Raw genomic sequence first — 16,210 nt, 5'->3', positions numbered from 1 at the left:
TATAAAAGCCACCATGTCGACTCTCCAGAAATGTTTCAGTAACCCTTTGATTAAACAAAATCCTTAAGGATTTCTTTGAAATCTTGAAGGTTTGTCATTATTTTTAATAGACTAAGCGAAGCACTCAAAGGATAGTCACAAGCAGTTAAATCACTTGGATTTGCACTTGCCACAATGAGGTACTTTTGTGTAGCATTCATATTTTAATCAAGGAGGATCTCTTTAGTTTAATTTACAACTTGAAGATCTATTATAATAAACCCAACATACTCAAAGAATTAAGATAAAGAGACATCTAATGTTGAAGTTATTATCTCATAATAAATATTGAAAAAATACGTATGTACCCTAACTTTGTTTTAATTTCTGGACTCAATAAATTAGTGAAAAAAAAATAACATGAAAGTAAAGATTCTAATATTAAGTATTTTTGTTGTATTTAGCTATGAAAAGAAGTTATACTTTCAAAAAGTTGCTTTATTTGTGTCTATAGAAATATATATGCACACACACATACATATACACATATACATATATATGTATATATTCATATGTGTGTGTGTGTGTGTGTGTGTGGTATGGTATGTAATTCCCTAAACTGTGGTTCAGGGCCCCCTGTCTTATCCTAATGTTAACTCCTACCTGAGCCTCTGACTTCCTTTGTTGGCAGTCTCTGATCATTACCAACTAGATGCCAAAAGCAAATTAGGGGGAGGCCCAGCATTACATAGGTACAAAGAATACACTTGCAGATGCCCTGGTAGCCACGCCTTTAATCTGATGTGCCAAAACTGTCCTCATGTTCAGCTCCCTCAAATCCAACATCGATAGTTCTAAAAACATTATGCTTAAGAGTAAATCCCCAAAACAACAATTGCTCACTTAAGATAGGAGGTAATTGTTCTCACCTTAAAGACTAGGCATGGCCAATTTTGCCCGTTCTCGCAGGTGGCTTTGGCTTTACGGTCCTCAGGGATGACTCTGTTTTATCACTCCACCATCCCCAGGCTGCAACTTTTTCTCCTGGTGGATAACTGCTAGAGTTCCGATTTGAGCACAGTGTCTTAAGTAACAGGAAAGAAGAAGCAGGGAGAAAAAAAAATAGGCTATTTAAACAAGGCTTTAAAAGCAAAATCCAGAATTGTGCTTATACCCTAATAGCCAGAACTTAGTCTCAGCAGAACCAGTTGTAAGGTCGATCAGAAAATGCAATTTTTATGTTGGTAGGCTAAGTTCACAGCTTCAAGTAAAGGCTACTATTATTAGGAAAGATGTAAAATATATTTGTTAGGGAAGCAACCAGCAGTCCCTGCCACACCCTCATGGCAGTCTACATTCTTTGTACCATACTGACAGTTATTTATTTGTATTAAAATGGTTGGTTTATCCTTGCTTAATGAATTACTGAGGTCAGTAACATGTCATGTCTAGTTTTGTGGTAAGAAGATCAGGACTGCCTGAAAGTTACCCTGAGGATTCATTTTGGGATACCTAGCAAGCGACTTTGAATTAAGGATTCTTCTTCTCCCATCAGAAGGCAGTTTTCTCTCCCACCCCAGCCACCTAGAGGAGTTAACAAGCTCTGAAAAGCCCTACAATCCCCGATGTTAGGCAGCTAGTACCTAAATTCAGATTACTTGGCTCCCAGGAGTCTTCCTCCCTGTGAAAAAGCTATTTTCTTCAGGTTATCTATAAGCAGGGATAACAGGGCTACGTGCGTGGCTCAGTCAGTTAAGCATCTGACTCTTGGTTTCAGCTCAGGTCATGATCTCGTGGTACATAGGTTTGAGCCCTGCATTAGGGTTAGTGCTGAACTGTGAGGAGCCTACTTGGGATTCTCTCTCTCTCTCTCTCTCTCTCTCTCTCCTCTCTCTCTGCAACTCCCTGCTCATGCTCTCTCTCTCACTAAATAAATAAATAAATAAATAAACAAACAAATAAACTCTAAAAAAACATAAGGGAGAATGGAGGGCCAAATCCCCTTCACTGTAATCCAAACCCACACAGCGTGTCCTGAACAGTACCTATTTAGGTAAACTCAGAAGCCCATGCTCAGCAATAACCAAGAAGGCACACATCCCCTCCAAGAGGGGACGGCTGGTCCCGGTCTCTCTGCTATGCATGAAGTACAGACCCAGTAGGGAGGGCCCTGCTTTCCCTTTTGGTAGTGAGGAGTAGGACAATAACCTTGTCAGTTGTAGAGGAAGGAATTTTCAGTTAATTTGGTTGACAGAGGTCAGAATTCTGATATCAACTGTTGACAAGAGTTGTTTGGGAAAGTACTTGGGCACCCTGTGGCCCCATGGGAAGCCAGATTAGATACGGCCCCTTCTGATGAAGAAAGTAGAGGAGCATCTTCAAGTCCCAGCTAGCTCATTGTCCAGGAAACCCAGAATCAGCCTATAGAATGAGTTAGGGATATTTCTGCTTGTCATGCTGTAATTTTGAATCTCCAGTGTCACAGAGAATATGGCAAATAGTAGACACTCAGTAATGTTGGCTGGAGAATTAATGAATGAATAGAGGATATCTAATGTTACCCCTGATAGCAACATTGGGAAATACATTAATATCTGAATTATTTGTTATTTTCTTTAAATGAAAGAAAAAGCCACCTTTATGTAGATATCCTAAACTGTCAGTGGGTGTTTTCTCATGAAAGATCTAAGCTTTCTATGACACTACCAAGGAAGTACAGAGTGAGCTCTCCTGGAGTAATGCTAAGAGCCTTTTTCTTAGGTATTTCTCATCAGAATGGAAGCTTGTTCCATGCTGTCCCTTTTTAACTTACTATATATTTCTTTCAATCTGATTCTAAACATCTAATTGGAATAGTGTTTTCTAATCTTAAAGGAAAAACTATTCACTGTAAAACAATTTCTCTGAGGACTGGAGAGACAAAGAAGCCATTGCAACTGGTTTGCAGGCACATAGAAAAGTGGGAAAGCCACACATGGACCCTGCTGAGCCTCCTGTTCTCATGTGAATATCAGGCCAAGTAGATGAAGCGATGTCTTTGGCTTTAGAAGATGAAGAAGTTTGATATCCCCTGGCATACGAAGCCACTAGAAGGCAATAAGGATGTAATAGTAGCTGTGATAAAAATGAACTGGAACACAGTTCTCCAGATACAACAGAGCGCCTCAGAAGTATATTCTACTCTATTGTTCCCAGTATCTTAGTTAATTATTAGACACATTGTGTAAACTATTGTTTTTACTGGATAATATTTGAAGATGATTCAGTGCTAGAGTGATTTGATTTTCCAGTAACATTACTGGGATGAGAAAAGTTACATCTGGGCAAGTTATTTTACCGTAGTCATATTTCTTCAATTCTGTGTAGCACTCAACATGAACCAAGAAGCTAGGTTTTAAAGATTCTGATAAGAATAGATTAATTATTTTGACCCCTTTTCTCCCAGTAAACTTTTTGCACAGTGAAAATATGAGGTACACTTGAAATTCAAGGATAACTCTTTGTTAGGGTCAAACATTTTATGATGCAGAGGTATAAAATTAATCCATTTTGTTGACAGCCTTATAAATCCTTTAGGAAAAAATAAAACAAAAAGAAAAATACATTCTATTGACAAGGATAGTAAGGAAATGGAACAAAATTAGTGTATTTACAGGACAACCTCTAAGACCATAATCATATGGTTCCTCTCAAATGCTACAGTAATGGACCACAGAACACTGTAAACAAGACATATCACTTAAAAATTGTGCACATCAACCTTAACAGTCTTAGCACTGAAGGAATAAACAATGCATAATATTAATTTCAGCCTTCAAAAACCAAAAGAAAACAGTCAACAGAGGACTCACAATTTTAAAAAGTGATATGCATTGTATTAAGTTTTCAAAAGTACTTTCTGACAAGTATAAATATTTTTTTTATTCTCACAAATATGAGAGCAATGAGGGACATATTTAGAAGACACACTGCTAATGACAGAATACTGAAATTATTAAAAATAAAGTGAAAAATAACTATTTAAAAAATCTGTCCAATACTATAAAATAATATAATAGAAATAAAAGCTACTTAAGAAAATGTTCTATATGTAGTTTTGTTGGTTTTTTTTTTCTGTAAAGAGAGGAAGTGCCCAGATCAAGGAAAATGTTAACCGCTTACATTAGAACCTTATTTGTATCTCCTGATCTAATTAGACAAAGTGAGGAAATAGTTTGAAATAAAATCTCAACCTCTAGATCAAAGGGTCAGCTATGTTGACAATAATTTAACCACAGCCTCTATCTTTCAGATCTAAGCAATTTCACACGTAAACAATGTTATTACTATTAAAGTTTAGAATCCTTTTAATTTTAAACATATCTATTTACATTAGCAAAATTGCTTATAAGTACCTGAATATCACCTAATGAAAGAAAAACCTCTTCATTTGTCCTATGTACTGGGCTCAGTAATTGTATTTGTCACAAAAATAAAATGATATGACTATTTTTCCACAAAATTATTCTTTGTACCTTACATAACTTTGTTTACATTTCACAGATAAGATTCACTTTCAAAAGACATTATTTTAAATATTTTCCCTTTCTAGAAGTTAATTCAGACAAAGAATTATTTTCAGAATTATCACCAAAACTGATCATCATTCTAGATTTTCATAATTTTCTTATGTCATTGAATAAAAGTGTGTAATTTCATATGACAAAGAAATCAATTTTTATTTATCATTTAAAAATTTTCATTATATTATAAGAAAAGTTGTAGTGGAATTTGGTATAATTACATTTGGAAAATTGCTATTTAAGAATTTTTTGGGGTGCCTGGCTGGCTCAGTTGGTAGAGCATGTGACTTTTGATCTCGGGCTTCAGCCCCATATTGGGTGTAGAGATTACTTTAAAAAATAAAAAAAATGGTAAAAGAAAGGAATTTTGGAAGAGAAAGTAGTGCAACTAGTTTGTGAATAATTTTTAAGACACATATGAGAACTAAACTCTATATCTTAGCCCTTGCTTTACAATGTTAATTTATAAGTTATGTGTCAATGATGCCTTTTTTGTCACCATGACTTTTAGGGGAGTAATGGTTACCTTCAAATTTATCTTATTATTTCTGTTTAGGCAAAATCATATTAGCAGTTGGTTGAAGACAGTACTATTTATACTATTTATATTCATTTATGGTTATACATAGAAATATGAGGAAAACTTATGACCACCTGATATGCACCTTCATAAAAAAAGTTTTAAAAACGAGACAAATTACAAATGATTATAAGCTAAAGAATTTTATTTAGAGTTCAAAATAACTTTATATTTTTAAGCTAATCCTTTCTCATAGAAGGCTATTAATAACAGATTACAATAGGAAAATTAAATCTTGTCTGAGATAAAGATTTGTGACAAAGTCAAAAGTAAAGAGTATGAATAAAAAGGTAATTCTCTAAGAAGTAGGAAGTTAATAATGATGTTCCCTAGAGATCTGAACAAGAGACTTGTATTTTCAATATGCATGTTAATAATAATGGATGATTGTGAATAACAAGCAGCTGAAATATGCTGACAGTATGTAATTACAATATTTAATTTTCCTTAAAAATTTTGAGCAATTATGGAGAATTGTAAAAAGGTATAATAAACTAATGATCAAAGAACACAAAGTAGATGAAATGTAATGTAAAGTACATTGTATTACATACTAAAGAAATAATTTAAATTATTTGTACATCCTGATGGATTCTCTAACTTCTTAGGATATTCTTCTGCACAACACGATGAAGCAGAGGAACCAACTATGATTAAATCAATATTACAACATGTTAATTAAAAGCATAGCTAAAAAGTGTAACAATATTAAGTAGAAGATGATTTTAGCATGATTTCTATTTTAGAAGTGGCACACTTTTTAAAAAAATAGCTAAGTTTAATATTTTTATAACATGGAATAAGTCCAAACAAAGGAAGATACATTAATAAAGTATTTAGAGGTCAGTTATAATGCAAACAATTAGTATACTACACATGCTTGCTTGCTTTCTTTCTTTCTCTCTTTCTTTCTTTCTTTTTTTTTAAATCAATGCCTGGCTTAAAAATATCAGTTCCTAAGCATTGGTGCTAATTTATAAATCTTTAAGAATAGGAGTCATAGGAGAGAAAGAATCATAAAAAAAACAGGGACATTTGCAAAAATGTTAAACAGAATAATGGAAAGATTTAGTGAGTTTTCTGAAGGTCACAAAACAATCGAATGACCAGGCTGGGAAGGAACTCAGATCTCCTTTCCAGTCAACATCGAAAATTACCAGATGCTCTTTGCACTCGCTTCCACTAAAAAAAAAAAAAAAAAAAAATTAGCCTAAAACTAGTCAAGTGTTGCTATTCATAGCCTTAAACAGGCAATTTTTAAATCATTTTTAAAATACTAGAGTTTTATAGTTATGGGTTATTAAAAATGCCTAAGTAGAAATTTTTATTATAATATTAAAATTAATTTTCATACAAAATATTGACAGACATTAAATAGATTCAATACAGATTAGAGAGACACAAGTTTCCAGATAGCTAAGTTTGAAAATCGTAGCACTTCTTTGTTTTTTAATATTATTTTTTTAAAGTTTACTTATTTATTTTGAGAGAGAGAGAGAGCACACATGAGCGAGGAGGGGCAGAGAGAAGGAAAGAGAGAGAATCATAAGCAGGCTCTGTGCTGTCAGCACAAAGCCCAACAGGGGGCTCAAACTCACAAACTGTGAGATCATGACCTGAGCCAAAGTCAAGTGTCAAAGGCTTTTCTGACTGAGCCACTCAGACACCCCCAAAATTGTAGCATTTCTATATTGATTATTTAAGACCATTAGTTTAACAGTAGACAAAAAGACATAGTTCCCTATTGTTTGAGAACCATGAATTACTCTACAAATAACTAAAGATTTTCCTGGACTTCTCTTCAAATTTAAATTCAAAATATTTACATCTGCTATATTGCAATACCATGAAATGTATCTGGAAGCCTAAAAGACATTTGAGGCAAACAATTTCTAGCTGATCTCCCAAAATAAAGATTTCCTTTTGTGATAAATTTTACTATTCATTGGTCTAGATATTTATTAATTTATTAACTCATTTAATCAGCACAAACTTTTATTGTATACCTATCCTTCTCAAGTTACTGTGTGAGGTATCATGGAGGGGAAAACAAAGAAGCAAAACTATGTTTCTTACCTTCAAGTTCTAAGATACCAGGTTAGGAATCCTCATCAGAGAAGTCCACCTTGTGGAAACCCAATCGGTACCCATCCCTAGAGGTTGTCTTACACTGAGTGGCTGATGTCCCACTTTGGTAAAGCTTTTCTTTGAGTGTTGCATGTTGCCATCAGATTACTCTTCCCATCCTTACACATAATTCCTTTTTTCTTGTTTTTACTTTTTTTTTTTTTTATAGCCCTTTTGCCAAGCATATGTTGTTAATGCTGGGATTGACTAAAAATTAACCTGTGGTGGAAAAATCTGTTTAGTAAATCGTAATCCTATTGAGAATCCTATGGGAAGAGAGATAATATAAAAGAATGAGGAACCACCTAAATTAACAAACTGGTAATAAAGTTTCCTTAACTCAAGAAAAATCAAATGATGTGTAATAACAATATTTAGAATATAGTCACAGAGCTGGTCAAACACTTAGAATCCAATCACACTGTTAACATATATGGATAGGAATTAGAAAATCCCACAGAGGCCTCATGAGGGAGGTCCAGAAGCAGCATACGTTTTCCACATGATAAATACATCTTTGGAGAAGGTCTTTATTTCAACTGTGCATGAATTTCCTATATTTTGATGTGTTGAGTATTAAAGGTATGGAGTGCCTGAGAGTTCTGACATGTATATTAATGACCATAACAATTGTGATCTAATGTGGCATGCATTGTTATTTCCATGTTATAATGAGTGAGCTGTTTCCCAAAGAGGTTAAAAAAATCTATTCATGATAAAAGTTTGAGCTACACCCAGATCTTCATGGTGAATACTTTTCAATGCAAACTTTAACTTGACTAAGAACTTTTCAAGGAAAGCCTGTTTGATTTCGCATCTTATAGATAGACCCAAGATAGAACTAACCATTAATTTGCTAAGACCCCACATTGCAGAATGAGGGTTCAAACTAATGTACTATGACCACAACTGGGTAGGCAGCTTAGAATGACTTAACTTCCATGTGTTATACTTACACTAAAGTCAAGCTCTAAGTGATTGCTATATTTTTAAAAGTTAGACATGTCTCAGTGGTACCCAAGTGAAGATGACCGATTAAATGTAAAACTTAAAACTATATCCCTTTGAGAATACTTCTTTAAAATACATTTTTCTCTCACAATTGAAATATTTTCTTGGATTGAAAATTCTCAATGCTTCTTTTTTAGTAATGTAAAGACAATGGGTCCCAAATTATTCAGTTACTATCTTATATCTATTCCTTAAGAAAATAGACTACTTCAAATAAATTTTTAAGTAATTTTGATTTTTACCAGAGCAATCTTAAACTGTAAGCATCATTAAAAGTTCATGTTCACCCTTATGTTCTCCTACATTTTCTTGATAAAGATATATAAATACAATTTTACTTTTATAAAAATACACATGTGAAAAAAGAAAGCTTGGAAAATATTTTTAAACTGAATTTTAACTTACTTTGTTAATTTTGAAACAATGTATAGAGAAGAATAATATGTCATTTTTATTTGCTCTGTTATCTTAAGGGTAAAGAGTAAGCATGTGTGGCTGACATAGGAAGCAAACCATTTTAAGGCAATGATATTAAAAGTAGGTACTGTCTTTCAGTTTATAAGTTGTCTCAGAAAACAATGTATTTCTATATTTATTATGCCTTCTGAATGATGAGTATGTTCAATGACTCCATATGATGAATCTATACCATGACTGTGGGAAAACTCTTCATAAACGGAATCAGGCCATTGGAACACCTCAAATTTTAAATTATGAGACTGAGCTCGCTATTTATTTCCCTACAAAGCCACTCCTCCTATTTTTCCAATTTTTGTGAATGGTTCCAACCTTCCTCTATTCATACAACTTGAAAACCTTTCTACTTTCTGTGTCTCAAATATATCTCTCAGCCTGAACTAGTCAATCAGACATCAATCTGTCCTTCTTTAATCCTTTCAGGACTCTGTCCGCCCCCCCCCGCCCCTCCCTTTTTTTTTTTTTTTTTTTTTTTTCAGCCAAATACCTCTACCTTTGTCGAAACATTTGTAGTCTATTTCCTGAAATATTCTGGCTTCCCTGCCTTTGATGTCTCCTTAATATCCTTCATTTAGACTGCTGCCAGACTTTTTCACTGAATCACTGTCTAGTTAAAAAAAAGGGGGGGGGGGGAGTAATCATTAAAAGAAAACCAATTAACAGTAGAACAAAATCCCAAACTTATGTTTCGTGGCATTTGGGGCATTTAAATCACCTTTACAAATTCCCTGAATAGCGATAATGGATAACTGGTGACCCCTCATTTTTCCAACAGCCTTCTGAGGTGCTAAGAGCACTAACTCAGGAGCAAAACAGCCTGGGTTTGAATCAAACCAGCCACTTAAAGACTAGTTGTGGGACCGGGCAACTCACACACTACCTCTGTTCCTCATTTCCCTCATCTATTGCAGACCCACTCTCAGGAGCTCCTGGTGGGAGTTAAGTTAAGCTAGAAAGGGTCTAAGCAAATGCAGTAGAGAGCCAGGGAAATATATTTATACCTAAGTACTTAGGTCGTTGTGACTTGTGTCATTGTGACCGGTTTTAGTTGTTGCCCCACGGGGGGGAGGGGGGGAGGCAGGGCTTGCTCCTCTTGGTGATTGTACTCTGTATACAAAGTCAGTTCTCAGTAGATGTTTGTTAAATCAAACAGAATGTAAATGAAACAACAAGGGGGTGCCCAGCTGTGTAAAGGAAAAATAGCTTGTCTTGATGGCACAAATTTCAGTCACTTCTTTTCTTTAAATCAATGCTATTGAGGTATAATTTACACACAATAAGATGCACCAACTTGATGAGTTCCAACAAATGCGTGGACTTTTGAAACTGTGTTTTTGTTTGTCTGCTTGTTCTTTGCTCAGTCATCCGAAGCCCAATCTTCACCTGTAGACAAGGTATCCTTCTGCCCTCCGAAACCCTGAGTCCCAACAAGGTGAGGACTCGGCACTGGCCAGGAGTGTCCCATTGTCGGGAGCCAGGGCTCAGTTTTTTACCTGCGAAGGCTTCATGGAAATGTGCTCGTGAACAAAAGAACGCTGTGTCCGGGAACTTCGGAAGTACCCCTTCGACCTTTGCGGTCCTGGATGCTCTCCCGGGAGGGACACTCCGTGGGCGGCCCCCTTGTTTTGGCTACCGAGATGGGGGTTTGAGGGCGGCCCTCTGGACGCTGAGCCCGGGGGCACAATGATCCCTCCAAGGGTCAGCAAGAGTGCTCGGCGGTCAAGAGGCCGGGGATGGAGGTCAGGGTGGCGTGGAGCAACCGGCCGGGGGCCGGACGTGACCGGCAGACTCAGGGCTTGACCCACAGGCTCACACAAAAGAGGCCGGAAAGTGTCCGGAGGAAGCGGCGCGTCACGGGGGACGGAGCCGGGACCCTGCAGCGGCCGCCCAGCTGCGTCCCGGGGACACGGCCCGCACACCCAGCCGCACTGCCGCCACCGCCTGCACCGCGGCCGCCGCCAATGAAACTCCTCCCGCTCCTAGGTGAGTGCCCAGCGAGGTCGCGGAGGGGCCGGGGCTTGCAGGGAAGGGGATTTTTCCGAGGTGGAACTCGCGTGCCAAGCGGATTTGGCCCGGGTTCCAAGAAGAGTGGACGGCGGTACTTTTCAGGATGTTTTTTCTCCTTGGCCTTTCAACTCTGGAATTGGATATGCAGGGCCCAGGGACCAAGTCACCATTTTATTCCTGAATACAAAGTCCGCAAAATCCCCAACGTCTCCTTTGACCTTTTTTTTTTTTTTTTTTCTGATCTCCCCTCAAGAAATTTGGGAAATCCAACCCGGTAACGCTTGTGGGAGGCTTCCCGGCACTTTAAGGGGACTGCCAGCCCGGACTTTGGGTTCATTTAAAATACCATTTGGATGATGCTGTACAGAAGGGTTATAAATCACATCTTTGCAGCTGAATTAATTCTGGTTTAGACAGTATATCCAGCCCTATGTGAGGCCGAGATTTAGAATCAAATGTTAACACTCTCTTGTTACCAGATAAGGACAGTTTATCTCAGATGACTGTTCTAAGAACAATGATTTGCATGGCTCCTGACTGTCCATCCTCAAGCAGGTGTGACTTCAGAAGACCTGGGGTAACAATAAAAAAGGATGGGCCCATGCTTTTCCTTATCGTTTACTAACAGCCCACAAAATACCATTTCCAACTTTGTTTTTTTTTTTGTTTTTTTTTTTTTCAACGTTTTATTTATTTTTGGGACAGAGAGAGACAGAGCATGAACGGGGGAGGGGCAGAGAGAGAGGGAGACACAGAATCGGAAACAGGCTCCAGGCTCCGAGCCATCCGCCCAGAGCCTGACGCGGGGCTCGAACTCACGGACCGCGAGATCGTGACCTGGCTGAAGTCAGACGCTTAACCGACTGCGCCACCCAGGCGCCCCTCCAACTTTGTTTTCAATTACTCCGAAATAAAGCCTCGTTCTCTTTTCGGCTTCATTTTATTGGTTGTGTTTGTATGGTGTCCGTTCCCAGAAGATCAATCTTTGACCAATATGTTGAGTTTATCTTAAATTCTCCTACTGGGGGAACATGTAGCATAAATTTTACTATGGAAAAGGCAGGATTTAAAAGAAAATTAGACTACAGAAAAAAACAATAATTGCACTTGTCCTCCTGATGTTATGATATGTTGCTCTTCATCTTAAAAATTACAGAGATTTGAATTTGACAAGACCCAGACCATCAAGTCACCTTGATCTCTGCACAGAATCATTCCCAGAGGCGAGAAATCGCTTTACAATCATGCAATCCCCTTTAACAATATTTCGTCTCAGAACCAAGAGTCCAGTGATCTAGGAATACTCTTTTCTGTATAGAGCTGGGTTGTTTACTACATTATAGCTTTGTTGAGATTTACTCGATAAATACTGACATTGAAGAAAGTGCTCATCTTTTTGCTTACTTGCTCTTGTGCTGTTAGTTAGCTAAATAGTCTCTTGGGAAATTCTCATAATCCATTTATCTAGATGGAAAGAAAGAAGGGTTTTTGTGTTTACTATAGTATGACTCAACAATGGGGGGGGCAGGGGAGAGACTTTTCTTTCTCTTTCTTTTCTTTCTTCCTTTTTTTTGAAAAGGTATATTTCTCTATTTTCCATAGTGGGTTTTTCCACTTTGCTGAATTGTTCCTACACTCAGAACTGCACCAAGACACCTTGTCTTCCAAATGCAAAATGTGAAATACGAAATGGAATTGAAGCCTGTTACTGCAACATGGGATTTTCAGGAAATGGTGTCACAATTTGTGAAGGTAAACAACCTTTATTACCTCTTTTGGGTTTTTTGGTAAGATTAAATTCTGATATGATTGTTTTTCCCTTGTCCAGAAATTAAGTGTTTTACATTAAGCTGTATGATTTCAAGCTATTGATTAAAAAAAAAAAAAAGCTTAATTAACTAAACAAGTTTGAAGGTCCCACTTGAAAATGTATACTTGATTATTGATTTTTGAGGAGTCCAGGTATGTCTTATTTTTGGTGTAACTATTGAACATTGTCCTTGAACTTAAGCTGGAAAACTAAGTTGCAGAGAGCAGAGTCAATACCTTTGGAAAGGAAAGAACACAGAGTTCATGAAGTCCAGGCTATATGGATATGTGTTGCCTTCGGGTACCTTCTTTACTACCTGACTACTTAAATTTGAGGATAATATTAAGAGATTCAAGTGTTTTGCCTGTATATCCTGCATGATACCCTGGAGAGAGAGAGAGAGAGAGAGAGAGAGAGAGAGAATTTTGAAAATGTATTCTTTTCTGAAAAAGTAGATCTCACTTATAGAACTTGAGGCTACAATCCAGAGCAAGAATGGTAGACAAGGTCCTAGCAGGGTGCAATTCAGCCACTGATTTGATAAACAGGACCTTGTCCGAAAATCATATTTCAGTGACTTCTTGTCTGTGGTTTCAACCGCCACTCTTTCTCTTCCTTCAAGCCTCACTCTCTCCTTCTTCTCTCTTTCATTTTTAGTAGAATCTAGTTTTAACTGGGTCAATGGAAAAACATTCTGTGTATTAGAGAGAGAAGCAGTTCCAAGTCATATAAATTAGTTTTAAAATATAATTAAATGACAACTTCAAATTAGAACTATGTGGTATTATACTCCTAAATGTATTTAAGATAACATGGACTTTTTCTAATTAAGCCAGGATATTGTACATTGTTAATATTGCATGTGTTTGCTTATAGCGTAAACAAGTTGTATCTCGTGATTCAATTTGATAGGCTCTTAAAAAAGATTAAATATGCAGTTCTTAGTAAGACCAGACCTCATCATAATTAGTTTAATGTTTAAAAAATGTAGAGCAAAGCTACAGTTGCTTAATGGTGCATTAGATCAGGCATTTCTGTTTGTACATACAGCCAGGATTTGTAATATACTATTCCACAAGCACTACGAAATTCCTTCTATAAATAATCTTAGATTTTTACTGTGTATATAATTGAATGGCATTATAGCAAGTTGATAGTTGAGTGACCTTCAAAATATTGCATCGAATATATTAGTGTGCTTTTCCACTAATCATTACAAATTGCACTATGATACTTCATAAGTGGTGTTGCCTTTTTGTTATTTAGATTCTTTTCAACTGTCATGATTACCATCATTAACATCAATAATTTTTCACAATTTGGACCTTCAGCAGCTAACCAGATCATAATCATCTTTTTAATGTTTTTTTTTAACACATCTTCCATTATCCAATGCACTCTTCCTCCCCAACCACCCCCACCCTGTCGCCCTGCTGCCTCAGTCAATAGCCAGCTGAAGGGCAGAAAAAACTTTTTGTTGGAAAAAAAAATACTGCAAGATCTTTGGCCTGTAATTTCTTTTCACACAGAACAGAATTTGTAATGGCACTTTTTTTTTCAAGTTCTTTTTAACAAATCCCTCATTTAAAGAATGTTATAAATTCACTTGTCTTAGGGATACAGGAGTACTGATGCATAGGGGCACTTGTACCCCAATGTTTATAGCAGCACTCTCAACAATAGCCAAATTATGGAAAGAGCTGAAATGTCCATCAACTGATGAATGGATAAAGAAATTGTGGTTTATATACACAATGGAGTACTACAGGGCAATGAGAAAGAACAAAATATGGCCCTTTGTAGCAACGTGGATGGAACTGGAGAGTGTGATGCTAAGTGAAATAAGCCATACAGAGAAAGACAGATACCATATGTTTTCACTCTTATGTGGATCCTGAGAAACTTAACAGAAACCCATGGGGGAGGGGAAGGAAAAAAAGAGGTTAGAGTGGGAGAGAGCCAAAGCATAAGAGACTCTTAAAAACTGAGAACAAACTGAGGGTTGATGGGGGGTGGGAGGGAGGGGAGAGTGGGTGATGGGTATTGAGGAGGGCACCTTTTGGGATGAGCACTGGGTGTTGTATGGAAACCAATTTGACAATAAACTTCATATATTGAAAAAAAAATTAAAATAAAAAAATAAATAAATTCACTTGTCTTAATATTCACTATGTGAGGCTTATAATGTCCTCTTAAAACTGTTCAAACAGTGGTTTGCACCTTTTATTAATTCATTGGTAGATTTTTGAAATTTATTTCAGTAAGTATATTTAACATGCGTTTTAGAGTTAAAACACTATGTTCTCAACCGCTGAATTGTCTAGATTATATATTGGGTTTGAACAATTGGCTTTCTTCATCTGTGAAGAGATTTCCCACTTTTCCTATCTTTCTCTAAAATTGGTATTAGGTCAATAAAAAATGACCAGACAACAGTTTTGTTATAAAGCATGGCTACTTCTCGAAGAGTGAAAGTAAATTTCTTTTTGGTATCATTACCATCATCTTCCTCATCTCCATCCAATTTGGCTCCCTCAGAGACCTGTCAAATAAATGTTATGGTAGTAACCAGACCTCACTTAAATGAACTCTGTTCCAAGAACTAGTTTTAAACAAGTTATTTAGAATTTGGATAACCTAGTCCCATAGAAACAAGTGTTTTGTGGTTGTTTTTTTTTTTTGATGTTTATTCATTTTTGAGAATCTGAGAGAGACAGAGCATGAGTGGGGAAGGGGCAGAGAGAGAGGGAGACACAGAATCCGAAGCAGGCTCCAGGCTCTAAGCTGTCAGCACAGAGCCTGACATGGGGCTCGAACTCACGAACGTTGAGATCATGACCTGAGCCAAAGTCGGACACTCAACCGACTGAGCCACCCAGGCGCCCTGAAACAAGTTTTAATACTAGTGACTTTATTTCATTTAATCATCTTTTTACTGAACAAATATTTATTGAATATTTTCATTGTCATCATTATCATTATCACCATCACATCAAGATAGCTAATATCTAAGATATTAATTAGCACAACACCTTCATCTGTTGTTATTCTCATTTTATCTATAAAAAAGTAGAATCTTAGAAAAGTTCAGTGAATATCACAAGTGATAACAACAAATAAGTAATAGAGCTGAGATTTCAGCCTAAGTCTGTTTCCAGAGCCTGTACTCTTACTCACTATGTTTGCCATAAGACCTCTACTTAACAAATACTGCTCTGCCCTTGGATTAAAGTAATAAATAAGGAATTGGCCTTGATTTCCAGGATATCTAGGGACAGCTTCAGAACTATATTAACGACTTGATGCAGTGTTATAAAATATGTAAATACAGGTAAATTTGAGATATGTAATCAACTGCAGGGTAGCTTTCCAAGTGGGGGTGACATTTAAGCTGAGAATCAAAGAATAAATAGGATTCATTAAGACTGACAAAGTGACAAAGCCAGGCAAAATGAATCAGCAGTAACAAAGGCCTAGAAGTTGAACATGTGTAGTATGTTTTAGGGAGCCCCAAGGATTTCATTCTGGATGTATATATCACAGGGCATATTAACTGAGGGGGTCAGTGGGAATTAAGTGTGGGTGTCAAGATATGGACTATTTTCTCTTAACAAAAAAAAAGCCATTGACAAGTATTAAGTAGCTAAGTTACATGAT

The 16,210-nt window shown here is 36.6% G+C and overlaps 1 protein-coding gene across 2 annotated transcripts in view; it reads left to right on the top strand.

The window, feature by feature from the left end:
* The first annotated feature begins 10,630 nt into the window (after positions 1-10,630).
* Positions 10,631-16,210, top strand: part of ADGRL4 (adhesion G protein-coupled receptor L4) — a 109,427-nt gene continuing 103,847 nt past the window's right edge. For both annotated transcript variants that reach the window (XM_030326590.1, XM_030326591.1), the window contains exons 1-2: positions 10,631-10,719; positions 12,346-12,495. In XM_030326590.1, the coding sequence (XP_030182450.1) occupies positions 10,698-10,719; positions 12,346-12,495 (172 nt within the window). In that variant the 5' untranslated portion in view covers positions 10,631-10,697. The remainder of the gene's footprint in view (positions 10,720-12,345; positions 12,496-16,210) is intronic.

Source organism: Lynx canadensis, chromosome C1 (genome assembly GCF_007474595.2).
Source record: "Lynx canadensis isolate LIC74 chromosome C1, mLynCan4.pri.v2, whole genome shotgun sequence".
NCBI lineage: Eukaryota > Metazoa > Chordata > Mammalia > Carnivora > Felidae > Lynx > Lynx canadensis.
This window is presented reverse-complemented; position numbering and strand designations above follow the sequence as displayed.